The sequence below is a fragment of the Fukomys damarensis genome, unplaced genomic scaffold (assembly GCF_012274545.1).
Source record: "Fukomys damarensis isolate Sample0158 unplaced genomic scaffold, DMR_v1.0_HiC HiC_scaffold_23, whole genome shotgun sequence".
NCBI lineage: Eukaryota > Metazoa > Chordata > Mammalia > Rodentia > Bathyergidae > Fukomys > Fukomys damarensis.
The window spans coordinates 44,493,256-44,517,354 of NW_022900935.1; the positions used below are offsets into that span (position 1 = coordinate 44,493,256).

Here is a 24,099-nt window from a genome sequence, read left to right on the forward strand (position 1 = left end):
AAATTCAAGGTCAATCTGGGCAACTCAGTAAGAACCTATCTCAAAATGAAAACATAAAAAGGACTGAAGGGTCACTGGGTGGTAGAGCACTTGTGCAGCGTGCAGGCGTTCCTGGGCTCCACCCCCAGCCTTATAAATAAATGAATAAACAAACAGAAATCCTCACACCTGTGTCCACCATGTGCACCACACTGCCTGCACAGGATTCAGGCAGGGGCAGTGGTGTCCCAGACAAGGAGTGCTCCCCTCAGGGAAGGTCCTGAGACTCGGCCCACACTGGATGACACAGCAGCAGCTAGCTGGACACAGAAATTCAAGCAGAGTTAAGATGAGTAAAGTGAAGGTTTGGCCCCTCTTCCACCCTGGGTACCCCAAGAGCTGGGAAGGGTGTCCCCATGGGTGGGATCCCTGTGGATGGGATCCCGGCGGGCTGCCTCAGAGTTGGCCTCCATCTTCATGGCCTCTTTCTTGGCCCAGCTCCCCAAGAACAGGAGAGACAAAATGGTGAGTGACCTTGGCCGTGCCATGGCTGGCATACTCAGAGTCGGGCACCAAACTGGGCGCAAAGAAACTCAAGGGAGAGGGGCTGGTCACAGGGCTCCCTGAAAGAGGTGGAGCTTTGGCAGTGGGAAGCAGGCTGAACCGGTGAGTGTCCGACGGGTCACCCAGCCAGATGAGAACCGGACCTGGGGTTTGCAGGGCTTGCAGAGGGATGGGGACACAACTGACCCTGGGCTCAGGCTCCATGCACTTCTGAAGACTGACTTCTCCAGGTCCCCAGGGTCCCTGCTCCAGAGAGCAGCACAGGGCCCAGGAAGGACTCCCCTGTGCCTGTTGGGTCCCCAGAAAGGAGTCACAGCCCTGGGAGCCTGTGGTCCTGAGTCCCCCTTCCTCACCTGAGCCTGGGAACTGTGACTTATGGCTCGGACAGCATAACCCACCCAAATAAGCCCTTTCCTTGTGTTGTGTTTTTTATTTAATTTTCCAGTGAACACATTCTTTTATCATCCAAAACCGTGAAAGTAAATTAAGAAGAAATGGGTTTCTTTCAATTAGGCTCAGCGTTGCTTTGAGTAACTGCCTATAATTCTATTTAATGAAAAAATAAAATCATTATTCCACATCTCTCCCTGCCCTGTCACGAGCACACAGACGGGCTCCATTAGCGTGCACTGTAGATTTATTTAATTAGAAAAATATTTTGTTTTCTCTGATTCTTTGGGAAAAGAAAAAAAAGGAACCAAAAAACCTCCAGGCATAAAATTAATCAAATCTGTTACCTGGTAGTTAATGGCCTCTCCACCCAGCGTCTCTCAACCCCCCGCACTTGTTCTTACCCTTGATTTCCACCCAAACTTGGATCACACCCCATCGCACCCCGCCCTGGGCACCCCGCGCCTCCCTGGCTGTGCTGGGAGGACTCAGAGCCAAGGCCTCCCTGCCAGGCAGAGCCCCATGGTGGGTGTGCCAAGGCCAGGCCAAATTCTTTCGTCGCCATGAAACATCAGTCCATGGGCTCATGCGTAACACACCGGAACTGGGCTGCCAGCCACACCTGCTGCCAGTTAAACATAGGGCCGTGACGGTGCTCGCTCCCACACCCGGGACGGGACCCCACCAGAGGCCTCATCCGGGGTCTCCAGAGACCCCGCCCCCAGCAGGTCAAAAGGCTCCAGGATGTGCTGAAGAGAGACAGTGGCTCTGGGACCTCTGTCCCCGAACGCAGGGCCTCACAACTGTGGGAGCAGCCTCAGTGACCCCTCCTGGGCCTTGGTTGCCCAACTGCCCTGCAGGAGCACATTCCGTGTGTGTGTGTGTGTGTGTGTGTGTGTGTCCACACCACACGGTCCCCAAGAGGGGTCACAGCAGCACTGCCCACAAAACTGCCAGGCAAAGTACAGCTGTCCCTTACATTCCAGTCAGATCAGCACAAGCACCTCACCAATATTTGCCCAAAACGGCCAGGTGCTGACCTGAGTCCCAAGTGTCACCAGCACCCAACCTCTGTCTGCCCCATCCTGCTGCTGAGAGGCAAATTATGGCCCTGAGCCCCTCCCTCCCGGAGCCCCGCTCTCTTCACCGTCCCTCAGGTTGGAGGAGAGACATCACCAGAGGCCATTTTCGCCATGACCCCACTCAACCCAAGACTGCAGGCTTGGGAGCCGGTGTGACTCTTCTTCCAGGGAGTCCAGCTCCACAAGGCAGGGGCCCTGCAGCTACCGCCAGTGCCCAGACCTGTGTGGGGCCCAGGCCCAGCCCCTGGTGTCCCCAGCCACTCAGGGCCAACAGTCTGGGCAGCACCCCAGCCTCAAGCCTGTGCCAGCACAGATGCTGCCTTAGAGGAGCTCCTGCCCAGGGCCACCCAGCCCCCCTCTCTTGGTCTCCCCTGTTTCCAGCAGGGCCCTGTGGCTGACCCGTGATTGGAAGTCCAGCTTGAACACCTCAATCCTGGTTCCCTCAAAGCCCATGAGGGTGGGGGATGCAGCACGAAGATCTGGCTGTCCCCAGGCTGACCGATGTGGCCATCCCCGAGGTCAGTCTGCAACGTCACAGCCAGACCCTCGAAGCAGCAGACTCTGCCAAGTGCTGGCAGCCCTAGGAAATTGGATCAGAAGAACTTGGTCTTGAAATGTCAAGGATTCAGCAAGGCTGGATCTAACCTCAGGCCAGGCAGAGGATACACTGGGTACCCGGTTTGGCAAGAAGTAGAAATCCTGCCATGTAACCACACACAGGGGTGTGAGACCTTGTCCATCTGCTCCTGGATAAGAAGGCCCAGAATGTCCCTGACCACTAGGCCTTCATCCTCGAGGTCCCATGATGGTGCTGCCAGCATCCAAGTCCCTGTATCACCCTTCGCCAGCCTGAGGGTCCCAGTCTCCCAGCCTCCTCCAGACCTGGCCCCATGGGGTGAACCTGGCTCTGCCCACACCAGCAACCTGGCCACTGCTCTCATGGCCAGGGCACATCTCTACCTGGCACAGGGAGCTTGGGAGGAAAGGGGACCCCAGAGCACCCCATCAGGAGCCTGAGCCCAGCTACACAGCACCCAGAGCAGAGCCCTGAACAGCGGCCCTGCAGGGCTGGGAACTTAGGACATTTTCACTTCCCTCCTGGGCAGTCGTGCCCATGCCCACCAGCCTCTAATATGGGCACAGGAGACCAGGGACAGGGAGCCTGTGGAAGGCCTGGAATTGAACTGTGACCCCAAAAGCGCATATGTTAAAGTTGGCACCCCTGGCACCAGGTATGTGATGCATCTAGAGAGGGGCCTGAAAGAGGGCATGGGGTAGATGAGGTCACCCAGTGGCCCCTGGTCTGCAGAAGAGCGGACACAGGACACAGTCACACAGAGGGGCATCCACAGAGGAGGACACAGCAGATGGTGCTGCCTGCAGGTCATGGAGTGAGAGAGCCAGGGGAGCCTCCATCCCACCGACCTCAGGCTGTGACAATGTCACCCCTGCCATCCCTGCCACCAGGCTGGGGCACTCTGTCACCGTGGCAGCCCGGCTGACCCACTCCATGGCTGACCTCAGCTGGAAGCACTTGAGCCACAGGGCCTGCGGTGGATGCAGGTGCTGAGGGAGGGCTGCTATGTCCACTTCCTGCCAGGCTGGGCTCCCTCCAAGCGCCAGTGCTGCCCCTCCCGCAGACAACAGACATGGACACCCCAAGAGTCCTGCTCTGTCCAGATGCCTGACCTCCAGCCCTACCTGAGGGAAGGGTGAGGACCAAGGCCAAGCAGGAGGCCACACAGGTGTCCCCAGAGACACAACTGCCCAGGGAAGTCTCATCAGGGCCCCTAACCTGGCTGTCACCTGGACCCAGCCCAGGGAGCTGCAGGCAAAAGGTGTGAGCTGCCAGGGGGCTGTGCCCTCCCAAAGCCTGTGTACCCCACACCAGGGCAAACTGTGTCCCCTCCACAGAGACCCTTTGGGGCCTAGAAACAGCACCGTTATCTGGCTCCCTCTTGGCCTTCCTCTGCCCCTGAGGAGCCCTTGGGCACAGCACAGCACAGGTGACCTCTGTGCATGCTCACCCGTGGGGTGTGCACCCAGGATACCCCCAACCGCAGCTGGCTCTAGGGTGGCCCTGTTGCATTGGATGCCCTGGGCTGGGATTTGTCCTGAAGTCAGAAAGACAAAACCCCAGAAATGCAAGTGAAGGAGCCACCCAGCCCGGGGCCAACACCCTGACCAGCACACGTCCTCCAAGGTGCCATGCTAATGTGGGGTCAGTACCTGAGAGCCCTGCTGTGTGGGGCTGTGGAGGACAACGTCAAGGTGCCCACATCACAGAATGTGTAACCCTCCCACCTGTAGTGTTAGCCAGGGCTCCCTGGATTGTAATACAAGTCCAAATACGAGTCCAGCCAGGCCAGGAGCCGAGAGTCAGGAGGAGCTAGGGTTCCAGGCCCATCTGAAGCTGAGGGGATGCCCTTGACTTGGGCACAGCCCCCTTTTGCTTCATCTGACTGTACGCAGCCCCCTACACTAGAGAAGACATTTGCTGTCCTCAGTCCGCTGATTCAAATGCTGGACACAGCCCCTCCAGGCGCCCAGAGGGTGCTGACCCAGAGTTGGGCCCCAGCATTCAGACAGGGCACAGAAGTCATCTCATTCCTGGCCAGAGGCATTTGGGCCTCTGCCCATGGTGTCCTAAGAACATAAACCCACATTGTCCTTAAGGTGGGAGCTCACGCTGAGTCCACAGCAAGCACAGGACATGCACGAGGCTGTTTCCTCCCTGATGCAATTCTCCCATGAGCAGAGCAGAGTTCCACCATGGCTGCGGGGATTCCTGAGCTCCTCCTCCATTACGGGTGTGCAGGGGTCCCCAGTGTCAGGTGTCACGGAATACAGTTACAGCTCTGTCCTTTCCTCAGCGTGGACCAGCAGCAGGCTGCTAGCTCTGGGCCCCTCTACCCAGTACCATTCTGATGTCCACCCCATCCCAGGGGCCTCCAGGAATAAAGAGGCCAGCACTGCTGCCCAGGCACCTCCAAATGGGACCCTGTAGGGGGCTGACAATGGGGACCATTCCGTACCACAAAACCATGTGGAGAATCCTCTTCTGGGGGACCAAGTCAGCTCCCTCACCAGCACAGGACCCATGTGGTTAGCAGCTGACAAACTCCAAGGCCCATCGGCACCTCAGCCCACCTGCCTGTCTCCCCCGCCCATGGTGCCCTCCAGTGCCTCCTCCACCCTGATAAGCTGGGTCCCCACTGCACCTCCCTCCCCCACATGTGGTGGCGCTGCAGGACCTGGTCCAAGATCCACTCCCAGGTGTTGGACCCTGAACAGTGCCACAGCCCCTCCTGCAGAGACGCAGGCCCAGGGGACACTGAGCAAGAGGGGAGCTGGCGTGGAACACGGCCGCCCTCTGCTGGTGCCTAGGAGCAAGGACCACAGAGGACCCAGGGAGGCTGAGAAGCTGAGTCCCACCCTCCTTCTCCAGGGTCCCGGTCCCCGTTTTGTCAGGAAGGAAATAGGGGTGCAGATGAGAGACCCTGCTGCAGCAATGAGCCTGCTAGGCCCCTGTGCCACCTCAGTGACAGCACCATGGCCAGAGGGCACTTCTCACCCTGGGCAAGAGGGAGCTCAGTGAGGCCCTCCCCATGCCTTGCCCAGAGGGAGACTGAGGCACGGTGTAGAGCTCGTCCTGGAACAGAAAGGCCAGCAGAGGAGGTTGTTTCTACCTGGGGCCCTGAGGCATCTCCAGAGAAGCTGGGGTGTGGTTCTCCAGGACAGGGAAACTGGGGCCACAACGCAGAGCACAGGCGCCACCGAGCCCTGCACAGGTTCCTGGGCTTCTTGGTGCCTCACACAGGGGTGGGACAGACCCAGGTTTCGCAGGGTGACACTTTACTGTACGGGACACTTGAAAGCCTAGTGCTCGGCACAGAGCCTGGAGAGGCCCTCACCAGCCAAGACAACAGGCACACACATACACGCACACACACACACGTGCACACACACTCACATGTGCACACGCACACAAGCCTACTCCTGCCTGCAAGCACACAGGTACTGGCACACGCTAAGAGGACCAACCTGCAAGCACACACAGGTGTGGACCCTGATGTGCACTCGCACACCTGCACATATGTGCGTGCACACAGAGGCACATGCGCTCACATGCACTGCACACCATGCATCCTTGCCACAGCTCTCCATTTCTGGTGCTTTGAGAAAGCTCAGGGCTTTGTGGCAATGAGGACCAGAGGAGCCAGAGAGGCCCAGCCAGCACCTAGGCCCACGGGCAAGCCCGTGGGGCCCAGAGCCCCACCAGTTCTTCAGACTCAAGGTGGCTGAGGCCTTCAGCACAGCATGGGCCTTGTCCCTGGAGTCCCAGGGACATCAGACAGGGTTGGCTCAAGCAACCTGCCCAATGGGGTCTCCTGCCAACCAGCAGACTTGGGAAATGGGGCTCAGCCCTGACCCGGGAGCCCGTTTCAGAGACTCCTGTGCTGACTCCCAGCTCCCATAAAACCATGCTGCTGGAGGACCAGGAACTCAGAGGAGCCTCTTGCATCTGGCCGCAGCTTTAGACTTGCAGGTAATCAAAATCTAACCCTTTTACATTGCTAGGTCAGCGAGAATTAGTCCGCTGCTCAGCATATTAATAAGGACAAAGCACGCAGAGCTGTAGCAGCCTGGACGGCCTGGCCCTGGGCCCCAGTGACCACTGTGGGGCAGCACCGCAGGTTGCTATGCCGAGGAGGTTGGGCTGTGGCCTATGGTTTTCCCGAAAGTAAGGTTTGGGCTGCCTGGGAGGGGAGGGGCTGGCTGCACATTGCACCTGTCACCTGCAGGTGGATGAAACCTTGGGGAACAAAGACAGAGAACGCTCCATAGACAATGCCAGCTCGCCACCGACACAGGAAGGGCAGCACCTGAGAGGAGCAGCAGGGGTCAGAAGCCAGAGCAGAGCGGGTGGGGATTCCTCCTCCTGCTTCCATCCTCAGCAAGATCATCCTGGAAGGATGAGTCTGGCGCCATCCCCTGGAACCTGGTGGGAGCTGCCTGAGGCAAGGTCAGGTGCCTGGGGGCTTTGCTCCACTCCCCTCCTCCCAACACCCCTCTTCCCCAAGAGGACTTGCTTGAGCCAGCTTGTTAGAGCACAAGCCGAATGCAGGAGCCTGAGGCCCCCAGCTCCAGGCCAGCCATGCATGTACCCAGATGCATGATAGCCCCACCCCCAGCCAGCCAGGCAAAGACAAAGACTGGGGCGAGGATCCTGGCCACTGCACTGGTTACACAGCTATAGCTGACTGGTGCAGATAGAACCACCCAAAAATAAGAGTAGAGACCAACATTTGGAGTAAGGAATCTCCTCCCCATTTCTATGGTCCTCAAAGTCAAACAGAGCTTTCACCAATTTCTGTTACATAGGTTTAGCTTTTATACAAAAAAAGCTTTCATTCATCTGCTAAGGCCTTATTTTAAAATAATAATAATAATGTACATTTGATGTTTATCTTTTTATAAAGTCATATTTTTGGTTGATATTGTAATATATTGAGCATTTTTATATTTCAAAATGGCAAATATTTAGCTCCCTCAATGTTTTAGGTGAATTCTGGAAACCTTTCAACTAAGTGTGCTCATTCTGTTAGGGAAGAAACAGGGCCCAAGCCAGCCCTCCTGCCCAGGCTGCCCTGGGGCCAGGCCCAAGACCACAGGCCCTGCACTGCTGAGACAAATTCCACCCCACACTTGGGCCACAGTTCAGGAGCGAGGCCGGTGCAGCCTTCTCTCAGGGACCCGGGGCAGCTGGGCCAGTGGAAACGTGGTCACCCCTTCCCAGCCGAGCTGCCCACTGGCCATCCCCAAGGCCACAGAGAAACCTCACCAGTGTCTCTCCCCACTGCAGGGCTGAGGGGAGGCCACACTCCTCTGAACAGTCCCAGGTGTTTGCAAATGCAGAGAATTTTATTCCCTTGTTAAACACTTTCCCTGTCCCGTGAGCAACATCATTCTAATGAATTAAACTGATAAATACAGAGAAACCTTTCAATTCCTGCGGAGCTCTAATACTTTTCCCACCCAAAATGAAGCTATTCTGTGCTGCTCAACCTAAAATTACAAATTTGGGGAAATTACTGTTACGAAGCTTAAAAATCTGGACCCAGGCGGCCACTCCCCTGGAAAATCTGACAAGCCAGTGTCCCTTAAATATCACAAGTTCTTAGGTTCCAAGTACAGCGATTTTGTCTGAATGCAGCCCCAAATGCCAGTTCTGGGCTCAGTTCCCGCTCTCTGAGGGGACAGGGACGGGGGCTCCCTGGGGAGATGGCATTTGGGTCCGATGACCTTTCTCACGGTCCACACCACTGGGCTCTTTCTAACCCCAGTGTCACTGGCTCCCAACTAGGAAGGGCCAGCCTCACTGGCCAAGCCCAGGGTTTAGATGCACCCCCAGGCACAGCCACCCTCTTGGGACAGGCAGACTCCTTTCTGGCATCAAATCAACCTCAGTCAGGTATAGGTGCAACAGAGCCCAGCGCCTGCTGCTCCAGCTTCCTGCCATGGTGGGACAAAAACAGACAGTGGTCAGGACCCACAAAACCCTGGGCCTCTCTGTCCCCACAGCAAAAACCAGCCATCTCTCCCTCCCTTCCTCCCACCCTCTTTCTTCTTTTGTGGTTCTGGAGACTGAACACAGGGCTTTTGCACTGAGCTACATCCCCCAGGGCTTGTTATTTTTAATTTTGAGATAGGGTCTCACTAAGTTCTATAGGATAGGTGATCCTCCTGCCTCAGCCTCCAAGAGTGCTAGGGTTACAGGTCTGTGGCACTGCACTAGGCTCCCAAGAGTCTCCAAAAACGAGAGAACAGGGAACATCTTCCCTGCTGGCCTCGCACTCTCTTGAACCCCACTGTGGTATCCCTGGCCCCTCGGCCTCACCCCAGCTCCTGCCAACTCTGTCCTCCTTTCTGCCCTGTAGGGCAGGACCACAGCTCCTGTGACAGAGGCACCTGTGAGTCCCACTTCTTCAACCTGAACAGACTTGGCCATGTGGTGTGATCAGCTTCTACCCTGTGGCACCAGGCAGCCCCTCAAGGAGCGACACACTTCCATGGAATAAACTCCTATGAGTAAATGGGACCCTGACCTCTTTGTTGCTGTAGCAAAACTGAGACAGAAGCCTGTGTCCAGTCAGAGGTGGGCACTATGTTAACAAGGCAGACTGACACCACTGTGGTGCAGGTACAGGGGTTGGAGGATGGCGACCTGGCTCACAAAGTAGCCAAAGGGGACAAAGCAGGCATGGGGGTGCCCAGGGAACAGGGCCTTTGTAGCTGGGAGGTGGCTCTGAGCAGTCCAGCCCTAGTGTGGGCTTTCTTTGCATTGGGCCCTGCAAGCAGGAAGCTCTCAGAGCTGAGGCTCCACTCTGGCATGAAAGGGCAGGGGGCCTGGGAACACAGGGCTTTGCCCACCAAGGCAGGGATCCTCCAGCTCATTCCCAGCCTGTGCCAAGAGCAGAGCCGGGCAGGCCATGCCCTCGACTAGCTACCCGGGGCAGGGCTTGGGCCAACACTGAGCAGCGTTCATCCAGAGACCAAGCTGGAGAGCCCAGCGGGCTGAGGGAGGCTGATCAGCAGTGGTGGGCAGGGCAGGGCAGGGCATCCAAGGGACTGGCTATGGGGCCCCGGGCACTGGTGAGTTGGGGAGGTGGGGCCTAGGGTCTCTGGCCTTCACCCCTTCCTCTCTGGCAATGTTCCCTACTCTGCTCCCTGGCCATAAGATGTAAGCATCCTGCTCCCCTCCACCATGGTGCTCCTGCCCTGGAGCCAGCGGCTGTGCACTGAACCCGTGAAACACAAGCCAAGTCAAACCTCAGCTCCCCTGTGGGGTGTCGAGCCGGCTCATGGTCTCTGCAATGGGAAGCTGATGCCCCTACAATAGTGAAGAGGGCCACTGCCGGGGTCAGCAGAGACCGATCACAGTCACTGCCCTTCGTGGGTGCAGAGCACCCTGCAAGCCTGGGCAGGATGGGGCTCCACATCTCCCCAGCTCAGAGCCACAGGCAGGGGGCGCCGGCCCGCAAAGGGCAGTGACCATGATCTGTGCCCTCACCCCTGGCTGAGGAACTGTCTCAGGAAAGCCTGCCCAGCTGAACGTGGTCCAGCGACTGCTGAGCACCAGCACTGATGCTGCCAGCCTCGCCCGCACTTCAAGGGTCGCCAGGGGGCATTTGCTGCCCACCAGCCACTCAGACCCTGGGCATAACAGACAGCTGGGGTGGGCTGTGCAGGACAGGGATGGAGGGGGGCAGGAGGCCGCGGTCCTGAGAGCATCCAGGAGGGTGTGGGCTTAGGTCGCTCTGGGAAGGGAGCGGGTGGCACAGGCCAGGAAGTCACTAGGACCCCACCCAGCCCTCGTTGCCAGCACCCCTCCCCAGAGATTCTGCTCATGCAGATTTAGGGAGCCCCAGGTCTGAAGCAGAGAGGCAAGAGCTGCCATGGCAGCTTGACTTGTAACTGACATCAGGTGCAGCCCTGTTCCAGTGTGTCATTGCCCAGGCAAGGGCTGCGGGTTCCCAGGGCGTGGCGCACATGGCTTTGGTGCCCTCCCTGGCTTTATGTCCTCCCCTGACCTTGTTAGGACAGTGTGGGTACCCACTCCACACTCATGCCCCCTGCTGTAGTGGTCACAGCGCCCTCCCCTGGTCCTGCAGTGAACAGAGAGACGGTTCCGCTCCATGCGTCCAGAAACCTCCCCAGTGGTGGGAACAGAGAAGAGCACAGGTTGCAGGGTGCAGCGCCCTCTGCTGGCAATCCCCGTGTGGCTGAGCCATCTGCCTTAGAGCCCAGCCAGGCCCCACCCCACCCTGCCTGCAAAGGTGGCTCCCAATGGCAGCCCCAACCCACGCTGGTCTGCAGGGCCTCCTCAGCCCTGTGCTTTGTGGAGCTTCCTGGGGGCCCTGGGTTCTCTGACCCCTGACCGCACATCCCCACCCTCTTATCCAAAGGGTCATTTGGGACCAGCACCAGGAGCGCAAACGTCAGCCACCCCAGCTCAGTCAGTCCCTCCCCTGACCCAGAGCCTGTGGGAGCCCAGGTTCCTTTAGAACAGGGCCTTGACTTCCCACAGACAGGCTGAGCTGGCCCTGGTTAGGAGCCAGAGAGATCAGGCTGGAGGAACCCTTCAAGCCCAGCACCTCCTCCGCTGAGGTTCCTGCTAGTCCCTGGGCTTCTCTCCTCTGTCGAGTCTTGGGAGGCACCCAGGGCCAAGAGCACCAGGTGCCACTCGTCCCACCCCAGTTCCCAGCTCAGGCACTCGGCTGCTGGCTGCCGGTTCCATGCAGGACACCTGGTGGCTGGGTACCCAGGACCAGGGCAGTTCCTCCCTGGCTTTGAGCTGGGCCTGCTCTGCAGCTCCGAGGAAATTCTCTGAGACCCCCTTGCCCAGAACTGTGTCCTCTCCAGTTTCCAGTGCTGGCTGAGGGCAGAGGCCCCTGCTGCCACCCTGACCCTCAGGACCCTTGCCCCCACTGCACTGTTCCAGTCGCCTGCAGGGAGTTAAACCCCAGGGCCACCCGGCCAAATATCACAACCCTGATGTCCACCAGCTGTGTACCCCAAGGGTCCAGAGCACAGATAGCTGGCACCTGGGGACACAGGGCAGGGTGGGGACAGAGGGAGGGCTGTGCCATGCACCTGATTGATCCCTGGTGCACAGAAAAGGGCAGACAGCCCCCGTGCCAGCTCCCGCAGGGTGGGCCATGGCATTCCTGGGGATGGGTGTCCCTTGCATCAGCAGAGCCCCAGGCAGAGATGGTGGTGGGGGCAGAGGCAGGAGGTGACCTCCCCTGTCAGGCCCTGGACGCAGTGCTGTCTGTGAGAGGCCGGGCCTCCCTCCTGCCTCCTGGTCCTGGGATGCCAGGTGAGGGCAGGCTGGTCCCATCCACTGTGCCTGGCCTTCCTCAAGGCTGAAGCAGCTTGCCTGCCTCAACCCTCACAGGCCAACCCATGGGCGCCCATGCAGCGCCAACTCGGCTCAGTAAACATGGCCTCCTGTGAGGAACAAAGCCAGTGCTTGGCCCAGGGGACAACTGGGATTCTGTGGGGCACTTCAATCAATCCTTGGGCCTGGCACCATCTGCCTCGTCCCGTGGGGTCAGGGAATAGAGGAGCCCTACTCAGGGTGGCACCTGCCCTTCGGGCCAGAACCTAGGGAGCCACAGGCTATGCCTGAGTACCCTCCTGAGAACTTCCCATCCACCCCAGCCCTGGTCACAAAGCCAGCAGGCACTGAGCATCCCCTTTGCCCCTGCGTGGACAGCATCATCCTGGCGTCTTAGCAGCTGGGACCATTTTCCCCCATTGTGACCTTGGCTGGACTGAATGTGGAGTGCTGAAAAGCATGGCCCCCTCTGGCACCCCAGCCACGGAGGCCATGCATGGGGACACCCCACTCTGCCCACTGCGGAGGGGCAGCCTCGCCGACTTCATCAATCTCCAGTCGGCCCCGTGTCAAAGTGCACACCATTTCTTGTAAAAATGATCCGGCTGCTAATTAGGCTGTTTATAACTTGTTTCCCCGGCCGCTAATGATAATTAACATGCAAATGAGCTCGGGGAGGGGAGGCTCTGGGGCCCCTGGTTCATTACCACGTTAATTACTGTTTGCATATAGAAGTATCACAGATATAAATGGCGGCATTTAGTGTAGCAGGCAAGATGATAATTATACCGATGGTATTTTGAAAAGTCATTTCACTGTGTTATTTTTCTGTATGATTAATGATTCCTGGCTGCCTGGTTGATAAACTTCGTTAGTTCAAACCAATATAGGCTGTGTATACAAACCGGCGGGCTGGCTCCCGGCACAGCGCCATCAATCTCCCTGTCCCCTGTTAGTACAAAGTTTCAGAGGAAGAAAAGGCAAAGGAGAAACTTGGGCAGTGCTGGGGTGAGCAAACTTCCGGAAGCACTTGGCTTTAAAGACAGCGGAAACCACTGTGCCCGGGGACAGCAGGCGGGCTCTGTTTAGGTGCGGAGCTGGGGTCTGCTGACCTCAGGGATCCAGCACGTCCCACAGTATAACAGAGATCTTGCTGTCTCTGCTCCTTTCCTCCTTCCCTCCTTCCATCCTTCCTTCCTCTGCTACCTGCTGTGCACCTGTCCCAGTGTCCCAAGGGGGGCCAATTGTGAAAGAACAGGGGGACAGGGAAGAACAAGGGGTCTCTTACAGACAGGAGAGGCAGCTGCAGTCTGTATAATGAGGAGGACTGAACGCAGGCTTCAGGGAAATGAGGAGGCAGAGAGATGGAGAGCTGTGCAAAGATCCTGGGGTTGGAACTGACCTGTGGGAGAACAGGGGAGGTCGGGCACCGCAGGTACCCAGCATGGCTGCACTCAGTGATGAGGTAACAGAAGAGGACAGGCAGATTGGCAGGTGGGAGTGGGATGGGCTGCGTGCACCATAGTAGGAAGCCTCCTTGCAGTCAGTGAGAGAGCCTGGATAGGAGTGAGCACAACTGTGCCCTCCTCACTCAGGCCCGGCCCCCATGGCCAGGTAGCCCAAGACCCAACAATCTGGATCCACGGCCTCAGCCTTAGAACTTGTCCCTGCTGAGCAAACCGGCCTGCCTCTGCCACATTCTCCTTACAACCCCAGCCCCCCACATCAGCAGAGGGGGCTGCCAAAACCACCCTGCCCAGACTGAAGCACAGGGTGGCAACAGGTGGTGGGTGAGCCGAGGCGCCTCCTGCTGCATTATTGATCAGGGGCGGGGAAGGAGCCAGGGGACAGGAGAGGCACAGGCTGGGAGCAGGGGGCCCCTCCCTCTCCCCTCCCCTCCCTCAGGACATGCTGGGAATGCTGGGGTCATGAGGACAGGACAGTCAGGCCAAGAGGAAGGGGCCTGGAGCACAGTGCTCCTTTATCTGCCGGATTCCTGCTCATGGGCTGCAGAGAGAGAAGAGGCTTAAATTTCACCTGGTGACAGCCAGGCCTGGGCCCAGGTCTTCCCATTTCCCCAACACCAGCCCAGGTAAACCTCCCGCTCAGGGCTGCCTGGGCAGAGGCCTGCAAGATCATGGGACAGGGTATCCTGAATGGGGGGTGGGGGACACAGCCCCACAGAGCAGCTGGGCAGGGCTTGGAGGTGGCCCTGGAGGGTGCAGGTGGGCCCCAACCCTGATGAGCAGGGAGGAGAACCCCGAGAGGCCCCAGGTTGCACCTGGAGGTCTTGGGTGCAGTCGTGGGCCCACCCCTCTCTAACAGGGTTGGTCTGGACTAAAGGTGGCAATTTGCCCTCCAAGTGAAGGTCTACAGCCAGGGTGGGGCAGCACCCCAGGTGCCAGGGGAATACAGGGAGACCACGTGCCACTGATGGGCAGCTCAGGACTGGTGCCATTGGCTCAGGGGCCCAGGGCTGGGGGTGGGCAGTACCTACCAGCCCCTCTGGGTTAGCAAGGAGGGGCAGCAGCTGGGGATGGCGAGGGAATGGGGTGGGTGCTGTTCCCAGGCTTCTGGTCCTCCGCAGCCACTCTAGGCCCAGAACTGCTTCCCACTTGCGGGGCCCTGCCCTGGGACTATAGCTTAGGCAGCTGAGGCCAGGGCAGGCTGGTAGCCACTGACCTCCCTTCCTGGATCACTTGTGCCCAGCCTTCTCTAATCCGAAGGCACTTAAGTCCCAGTGAGCCAGGCCCAGGCAGTGACTGCTGAGCCCACTGCCCAGCTGCCAGCACCCTCGAGGACAGGAGGTGGCCCTGGGCCCTCAGTCATCAGAGCCTTCCCTCCCTACACCTCCCCAGGTCCTGACTCCTCATGCTTGTTCCTCGCTCAGCACTTCTCCCAGGGCCAGGACAGGAACTGGACTCCTCAGGCATCCACAGGGCTCCAGCAGCCAGCAGGGCCAGGGGGGCGCACTGCAGCCTCAGGGTCTGTGGTGACAAGTGCCGTCAGGGGCCGCTTCCCACTCAGACTCCGTTCCAACGCAGTGGGGTGTTCGGGGCAGCATAGGTGAAGTCCTTCCGCTTAAGGCTCTGGGTGGCCATGGACTCCCCACTGCACCTGGCCTAGTCACAGCTTTGACAGGTACGGCAGTGCCGAAGGTGCCACGGTCATGGGCAGTGCAGGCCCTCTAAGGGACTAAGCCTACGCAAATCTGCCAGCCTGGGCCCTGACACTCCGAGGCCATGGGCTTTGGCCCTCACTCGGCCCCAACAGTGGCACCGGATGGCAGCTCAGGCCACCTACCAGGGATGTGCTGCCCTCCGATGAGGCTGTGCTCAGAGTCCTTGGGCTCCCTGCACCCGGGCACATGCAAGGGACAGATCAGGGCTAATGTGGCTGCAGTTGTCACCAGATCTGCCACCCCTGTGCCCCAGGCCCTTCCCAAGCCCCATGTGACAGGCTGCTCCATTACTATGCCTCATTAGAGTAAATGAAGGGAGAGAAATCAAATCACAGTAATAGGCACTCCATAAACCCAGCTCGCAGCTGCTGTGAATGTCAAGGAGCTAGAGTGACCCAATGGACTGGGGACCACATCTGCCCTGTGCCCCAGGCTCCAGCCTCCTCCACCTCCACAGCCCAGGGGCACAGTGCCATCAGGGGAGATGTGCTCCCATCCCCCAGTGGGCTCATATCACTCCCTGAGCCCCAGAAGAGCGGATGCCAGCGGCCTCTGGTTCCTCAGCACCTTGGGTGGGGAGGGAGCTCCAGGAGTAGGCCCTCTCTTCAGGACACGAGACTGGTCCCCCCAAAGTCCCCCTACGACAGCTGCCTGTGCCCAGCTGGATTCTCATAACCAGTCCCCCACCCTACCTGCTGCAGGGCTGGGAAGAAGATTCCTAGAATTGCTCAACCACAGTCCAGAGGTGTCCCCCTAGGAGTCAGTGGTGGGGCCAGAGAGGTCCAGGCCTACCTGTTCAGGGCAGAGAACTTCAAGGACTGGGATCTAGGGCCAAGTGGGGAGGGCACACAGGACCCCAAGGGGTGCATGGTCCTGGGGAAGAGGGGTTCAGGGTGGATAGTATAGGAGCCCCAAAGCAACCAAGGCAGAGTTCTGGGTACAAATACAGAGCTGGTAGGGTCAGCCCTGGAGCTGGCCACTTACCCCAGCACCCATAGGCACCACTCATAGGCACCCCCAAACTGGGGCTTCTCTGTCCTAGCCTGCCCCTGGCCTGGCACTGCAGGAGGCCTCCCTCCTGCTCCCCCACCTGGCTTCTGGAGAAACTGGGGGAGGGGTAGCCTCTGCCTGGGTGTCCTGCCACAGGGGGAGCTGGGGAGCAGCCAGGCTGAGAGGGTGTTGATGCTCTCCTGGGAAACAAGATCCACCCCCTGGGCCCAACTGCCTGGGCTGGGCATCTACAGGAGCCCAGCACTGCCCGGGCTGGCTGCGAAGGACTTACACAGGCAAGTGTGAGTGTGCTGAGAGAAGGGGTGTGCATTTGTGTGTCTTCCTGTGAAGAGGGAGGGTCCGGAGCACCCTCAAGCCAGCCTGGAGGCCAGGGAAGAGGGCCCTGAGAAGTCGGGCTGGTCCCCAGGACCCCACTCCAGAGCAGATCCCAGTGGTGCTGACCCTGCCCCACCAGTGACCCGAGCACCCCAGCCTGGCTGTAGCTCCAGTGTGAGCAGGGGGCAGAGACAGCCCTGATGGGGCCTGAAAGGCTGTGAGTATCACCTTATTGGGGGGCCCTGTGCTGCTGGGAGGATGGGGAGAGCCAGGTCACCCTGGCCAGGCCCCCACCCCTCAGGCCTTCTGGTCACCCTGGCTGGAGCCCCTGACCCCTCAGTCCACCCATCTCCTCCCCCTGGCCTCGGGGCCCAGATGTTCTGAGAGTGACCCTCGGGGAGCCTTGCATCCAGTCTGCACAGGAGGAAGCAGAGGTGGGGGCAGCAGGGTGGGGAACATCTGCAGGCCCTGGCAGACACCCTGCTTTGCATACAGGCAGCTGAGGAGGTACCTTCTGTCCACATGGTCCAGGTCACAGGTCACTCTGGCAGGGTCTCACTCGCCCTGCTCTCCGTGGGAGAAGCCGTGGTCAGGGGCTGAGCGCTAACCACTGCTTCCTCCTCCAGGTGACCATGAGGACCAGGCATGGACCAGCAGGCGCCACAGACATGATGTCGGCCCAGGAGCTTGTGGCCCGCCTCTGCCAGGAGGGGGACCAGCACCTGGCCCTTGGGGAGCCGCCCCTCGCCACAGCTTTCTACCTGGCCGCCTTCAGCTGCCATGCCCCCTCAGCCATAAGGAACGTACGGGCAGCACTGGCTGAGGCCCGGGGGGCTCCCGTGCTGGCCACCCTGGAGGCCTGGTGCCGTGGGGACAGCCAGATCCCAGCCATCCACTGGGACGGCATGGCAGTGGTCTCACTGACTGGGGCCCTGGCCTCTGCCTTCCTGGGAGCCCTGTGCCCCGACCACCCTGCTGCCATCCTGCATGTGCTGGCTGGCCTGCTGGCCCGCAGACAGCACAGGGAGGTGGAGAGGCGCTGCGATGCCCTGCTGGACGCCCATTCACAGCAGGCCCTGGAGCTGCAGCTGACCCGTGCCCTGGCCCGCGTCCTGTCTGGTGAGCAGGAGGGCAAGGGTGTGGCTGACTATCTGCAGGCCTACGCCTCAAGCTCCAGCCGCACGGTGGCCTTCATCCACACCCACCAGCAGCCCTACCTCCCCACGTTGCTCAGCGCTGTGAGGAGCCACATCTCAGGGCACTCAGAGGCCACAGACGGTGCTGGCCCACAGGCCGCTGACTGCCAGGGGTTCCTGGAAGCACTGGACCCCAGCGGCCCCTGGCGCACCACCCTGTCTCCTGACACCCCACTCCTCTACGGTGGGTATGAGGACTGCTCGGCCATGTGCAACCGGACTCAGCGGCCTGACCCAACAGGCAGTGGACCCCAAGGTAGGAGAACGAGTCACAGTCTCCCCTCTAGGGCCAGGGTGACAATTGCTCCAACCACAGTTAAGTCCTGCCATGGTGGGTCTGTGCTGGAGCTGGGGACACCAGAGTGACAAGACAGTCAGCCCCCACCTTAGAGAGCTCCAGGATTCAAATACAACCCTCACTTTGTAAACGGGCTAGGCAAGGAGCTGCTCCGCAGGGCACAGAGCACTCCGGGGAGGAGCAAGTGGAGACTGAAGCACCCCAGCAAAGAAGCCAGGCTGCCAGGGTCCAGGGAAGACGGGTCATGGAACATCCTAGCCACCAGGTGGGCAAAGGTGGCTGTTGGAAGGATGGGAGTGGCGGATGCTGTGAATGTCAGCTTGGCCAAGTCCCACTGGCCTCCAGGGGACTTTGGTTTTGCCCTCAGAGCCACTGAAGGTTTGAAACAGCAGAGGGTGGGTGCCTGGAACTTATGCTTAGCATGTTCTAGGTGTTGTGTGGAATGTGCCTTTGGAATTAGAGAGAGGACAGAACCTGTAGGGATCTGGGGGGACCTGAGAAACTGGACGATTGGGGCCTGGGAGCTGGGAGACTAAGAGTTGAGGGGCTGAAGGTCATGGTTCAGAAGAGAGACCATGGGCTGCATATCCAGGAGAAAGTGCTGCACTGAACCAGTGAGCCTGAACTCTCACTGTGCTAGGAAGGACGAGACCACAGAGCTAAGGGTGGTAAACTCTGGATGGAGGGGGGGCATCGAAAATGATTTTGTGTCTACCTAGAAACTGGACTGAGGGGAAAAGCAGGTGGCAAAGCGGGTGTCGGGGTTTCTGATGCCCTGTGTGTGGTCAGCTTTCTGCTTCTGTAACACAGAACCTGAGATGGCCAGGTTATGAGAGGAAAGGTTCATCTGGCACCGGCTTTGGAGGGCACAGCTGGGATGGCTGAACTCAAGGGCCTCTGAGGAACAGAGAGGGTGGACTGTGCTGGGAGAGACCGGGATGTCACCAGAGCTGGACCCCCAGCACAGGGTTACTGAGACCTCCACAGGGGTGTAGGAGGAGACAGGCCAGTGGCATTGAAAAGTGAGCAGGGAAATGTGTTTCTGGGACTAAATCAGAGAAGAGCCCTGGCCCACTCCCTGGTGGTGCAATTATCGGGAAATTCTCAATGGAGTAGCAAAGGTGCCTGAGCTTCTGGAGAGAAGGGCAGCCAGGGACAAGTTTACGTAGCCGGGGACTGGGGCATGCACCCACAGCCAGGGCAGAGGCTCCCTCCTCCTGAATAATCATGCAGGCTGCAACATACCTGGGGACTCACAGCAGAGACCCAGAACCCCCAGAGCTACCAAGTGGGACAAACAAGAGTGTGCAAGGAAACACCAGCCCCTGGGGAGGCTGCCAGTGTGCCCATGCCTGTGTGGCTCCCACGTGGATGGGCAGGGGGTGCCTTCCCCAGGAACCATGGTGGTGAGACCCATGTCGCCACATCGAGAGGCCACCATGTCACTGATTCCCAGCACAAAGGTGGTCATGGTGGGAAGTGAAGAATGAATGCTCCCACACCCAGGCACATGTGGACACACACATGTGATGAGCCCAGCCTTAACTCACACATCTTGGCACCCAGTAAGGAGGCGTGTGCTGCCATGGCTCCCCTAGGGATTGCCCCCTGGAAGTACCATCCCTTGCTCATTTGAGGTTCTGCATAAGAACGGCAGGGCAGATGAGAAGTACATCCAAGGCTCACAGCTATTGATGGCAAGAACGGAAGCAGGCCTGGTTTTGTGACTTCTGGAGCAATGGGATATGGTGGAGGTGACATTGTGTAGGGCACCACTCTGAACCATTCCCAGTGCAGGGGGAGGAAGCTGAGAACAACAGGAGAGGCTGTGCTCATCAGCCTTCTGTAACTGCAGCAAAATGCCTGAGGCAGTCACCTTGAAGAGAGAGGGGTTTGTTTCCATTCTGTTTTGGAGGCCGCAGACCATGGTCAGGTGACACTGTGGCTCTGGGGCTGTGTGAAGTGGCACATTGTGGGACGAAGGTGTGGTGGAGAAGCTGCTCCCTTCTTGGTGGCTGGGAAAGTGAGAGCAAGAGGAGGTCCAGGGTCCCACCCCCTCCAGAGCAAACCTCAGGTGACCAGAAGTTTCCAGAAAGGCCTCCATGTCTTCCCAGTGAGCCCGGGCCAGACAGGCAGAGGAGCTACCCATGTTGGCTCAGCCCACGCAGAACCATGGCAACCGGGAAGGTTGTTTAGGCTATTTTGTGGTGGCTTGTTACACAGTAGTAGTTAACTGATACAGCTGCTAACTGGCCCAAAGCAGTGGTTTCTTTCTGAAACTAGGACATGGCAGTTGTGGAAACTTACAGAGTAGATGTGATTTTTTTTTTGGTACATGTATACATGATGTCTTCTGAGTCATTAGCCTACATATCTCCTAGAATATTTACCACTTATTCCTTATGTAATAATCAAAATCCTCTCTTCTACTGGGCCAGAGATTTAGTTCAGTGGTTCCGCTGCCTACCTTGCAAGCACAAGGATCCAAATTCGATCCCCAGTAGCAAAAAAAAAAGTCCTCTCTTCTACCTATTTTGAAATATACAGTATATCATCATTGCCTAAAATCACTCTACTTTGCAATAAACACCAGAACTTATTACTTCTACTAACTGTAACTGCCTCATGGTACTCCACTGTGTATACATGCCATGTTTTCTTTAGCCATTAGTCTACTGATGGACACTTTGGTTAGCTGCATACCTGGGCTAGGATATAAGTCATGCAGGACTTAGAGTTTTATATTTTCATAATAATATAACTCACCAAATTCAATAATGGAATAAAGAAAAACATATGATTATTGGAATGGATTTATAAAGTGTTTTGTGATATTTATCACCCCCCAAAATTTAACAACCCATGAGTAGAAGAAAACTTACTTAATTGAAAAAGATAACATCTATTAAAAACCTACCATAAATATCATACTCCATGGTGACATTTTAGAAGTCTTCCATTTAAAACCAGTAATGCAGCCAGGCACAGTGGAACACTGGAAAGCTAAGGCAGGAGGATCAACATGGAGATTTAGCAAGACCCTGTCTCAAGGTAAAAATTTTAAAAGAGTTGAGGATGTAGCTCAGTGTGAAGGCCCTGAGTTTAGTCTCCAGTATCACCAAAAATCAACCAGTCAATCAAATCAGTAACAAGGCAGCTGGCCACTCTCCCATTTGTCATCACTATAGTAGCGATCTGAGCCAATGCATTATGATAAGAAAACAGAACACACAAGGCTAGAAAGGAAACGACAAAGGTATCGCTAGTCTAGATGATATGATTAGCTTTCTAGAAACTGCAAAAGACACAACCAAAAAGTATTACATATGGCTAAAAAAATTCAATGGGATTTCCAAGTTCATTTACATGTATCAACTCTGAGAACACTTTGAAATATATCATAGCACTGGGCATGGTGGCCCACACCTGTAATCCCAGCACTCAGGAGGCTGAGGCAGGAGGATCACTGTGAGTTCTAGACCAGCCTGGGCTACATAGTGAGTTCCAGGTCAGTCTCAACTACATAGTGAGACCCTGTCTCAAAAGACCAAAAATAAATAAATAAATAAATAATAAAATGTATCATAGCAGCAGAAAATAACTATTGGAAGTCACATGATTTTATGGAGAAAATTACAAAACTATTAAAACAAAATACCTGTATAAATGCAAAGATGAGCAATGTCCATTGATAAGAAAGATTTGATATTATAATAAAGACCAAAGGATCAATAATGATCAAGACATAAAAAAGGGAGGAAGAGGAAAGGGCAGGGAGGTGAAAAAAAGAGGAAGAGAAGCAGAGAAGGAAAGGGAAGATGACAGAAGGAGAACTTGCTCTACCAGAGAACAACAGAGCTATCCTAATCAGCACAGATGTGTGTCAACTTAAGGGACAGATAGGAAGATCAAGAAAACTGAGAATCCAGGAAGAGACCCACACATATCTAACACGGGACAGTGTGGGTGCTGCAAAACTCTAGGGAAAACAGAGGACCACTATTCCAAGGGATCATGCTCACTTCCTGCCTCATGCTGTGCAGAAAAGTAAATTCCCAGGGGATTATATGACCACTAAATTTTAGTTCCTAAAGAAAATACAAGGGAATATCATGAAGTCTTCCATGTACAGTTGGGCTTCTTAAGATACAAAAGTGAAAACAATGAAGAAATGACACATTAGATTTTATTAAAATTCTGAAGCTCTGTTTTGTCCATAACAATAGAAAATGAAGGGGCAATCCCCATAGAGAAAATAACTTCCAAATATATAATGGGAAAAAATTAGTATGCAAAGTAATTGAAGAGTTCCTTCATATTGATAAGAAAAACCCAATAAAAGAATTGGCAAAAATATTTCCCAAAAGAGAAAACACAGATGGCTAATAAAACATGTGAAAAATACTCACCATCATGGTAATGAGACAAATCCTACTTAAAACAATGAGAATCTATTTTCTTTCTACTCACCAGATTGGGAAAAACTAATGAACCTCATGAGTAATTGGGAAAATGAAAATTAAACAATGGGATAGCACTTTATATATCCTCTCTAGATTGTCAACACTGTTAAATCTAAAAATAGAAGATCTGGCTGCTAGCAAAAATGGAATAGCTTGACTAGATATATGTCCTGCAGCTAATGATCACACAGATGGATAAAATAGCAAAAGCAGCTATTTAAAGGCACTGGACAGTAGCCACATGCAGGCAGAACTGGAAACTGAGGTGGGGATGTGAGGTGAGGTCTGCATGCTTGGAGCTTTTGCCTAGAGAAGAGGAAGAAGAGAAGGAAGAGGAACAGGAGAAAAATAATGCAATGGAAATTCTAATGAAAAGTGTAATAGCTGAAATGAAAAAAAAATCAGCATAATGAAGAAAGAAAAGCCAGCAAAACTGAATGACCTGATACAAAAACTCAAGCTTTAGTGACCTGTGGGACAATATCTAGGAGTCTACTATGTGTAACTAAAGTCTTATAAAGAGAAAGACCATATTTTCATGTGAGTAACTAGCTCCTTACTGGAACCAGGGGCTCTCCTCCTGCTGTAACTCTTTAGATTTGCAAACTATTGCAAAAATCAGGGCTACAGGCATTTCTGTTTTCGAGTCAGCAACTGATAGGGAGGGCTCAGTATTTCTGGCTTTAACTACCAGGACCAGACAGGGTGACATGTGATCAGCCTTGACTAGACAAAGGAACTCTGTGGTTGGTTGTTTGGTTGGTTGACTGGTCGGTTGATTAGCTAGCTTGTTGGTTGGTTGTTGGTTCATTAGTTGGTTAGCTAATGGTTAGTTGGTTAGTTCATTGGTTGGTTAAATTAATCACACAGATGATTCATTGGTTGGATGGATAGTTCATTGTTTGGTTGGTTTGATGATTCACTGGATTGTTGGTTGGTTGGATAGTTGAATGAATGGATGGTTCATTAATTTGTTGGTTCACTGGTTGACTGATTCATTGGTCTGTCTCGGGGCAACATGCATTTTTCCCTTCCCTCTCTGACACCGTACTTACAATTAATCCTCAGGACCTACAGGTTGTAGACTTATAATCCTGCCCAACTGCAGGAAAGGAAAGACACAGTGAGGTTCAGTAGGTGCCCAGATCACCCATCAGTGGCACTGTTATACAGCACCCCCTTTCTTGGACAGAATGGGGAGATCTGTGTTTCAGAGAGGGAAACACTGGGTCCCTGGGAGGGAACAAAGGTGCCCAGGAGCAAATGGCCCCACAAAGGTCAGAGTCAGGCCTTAGCTCTAACCTTGGTGGGAGGGGGTGCTAAATCCCTGAAGAGGAAACTCAGTCCTAAAATCCATGCAGTGTGTGGAGAAAGGGTAGGTACATTTCCATCGGGGCTGAAAGGTAAGAAAACTGGGACACCGCTGGGGACACTGCAATGCTGCCCATCCCTGCCCAGGGCCTGGTTCTGATCCTGTCTGGTCACTGGTGGATTGGGGAGGGCTCTAGTCTGGAGCTGCTGGGGGCCCGGGGAGACACCCCGGGGGTATTTCAGAGGATTCGCCATGGGGGAGAGGGGATCCCGGGCAGATCAGTGCCTCTGTTTCTCTCCCCAGGTGAGAGCCGGGCCGCCCTGTTGGTCACCCGCGCAGCGACGACCTTGCTCACCGGCGGCCGAGCCCCGGACGCGCTGCGGGACCTGCAGGAGGCCTTCGAC

General features: G+C 56.0%; 1 protein-coding gene across 1 annotated transcript in view; it reads left to right on the forward strand.

The window, feature by feature from the left end:
- Positions 1-16,369: 16,369 nt before the first annotated feature.
- Ttc34 (tetratricopeptide repeat domain 34) overlaps positions 16,370-24,099 on the forward strand; it is a 19,143-nt gene continuing 11,413 nt past the window's right edge. The window contains exons 1-3 of the mRNA XM_019207975.2: positions 16,370-16,643; positions 17,053-17,878; positions 23,999-24,090. Of these exons, the coding sequence (XP_019063520.2) occupies positions 17,059-17,878; positions 23,999-24,090 (912 nt within the window). The 5' untranslated portion in view covers positions 16,370-16,643; positions 17,053-17,058. The remainder of the gene's footprint in view (positions 16,644-17,052; positions 17,879-23,998; positions 24,091-24,099) is intronic.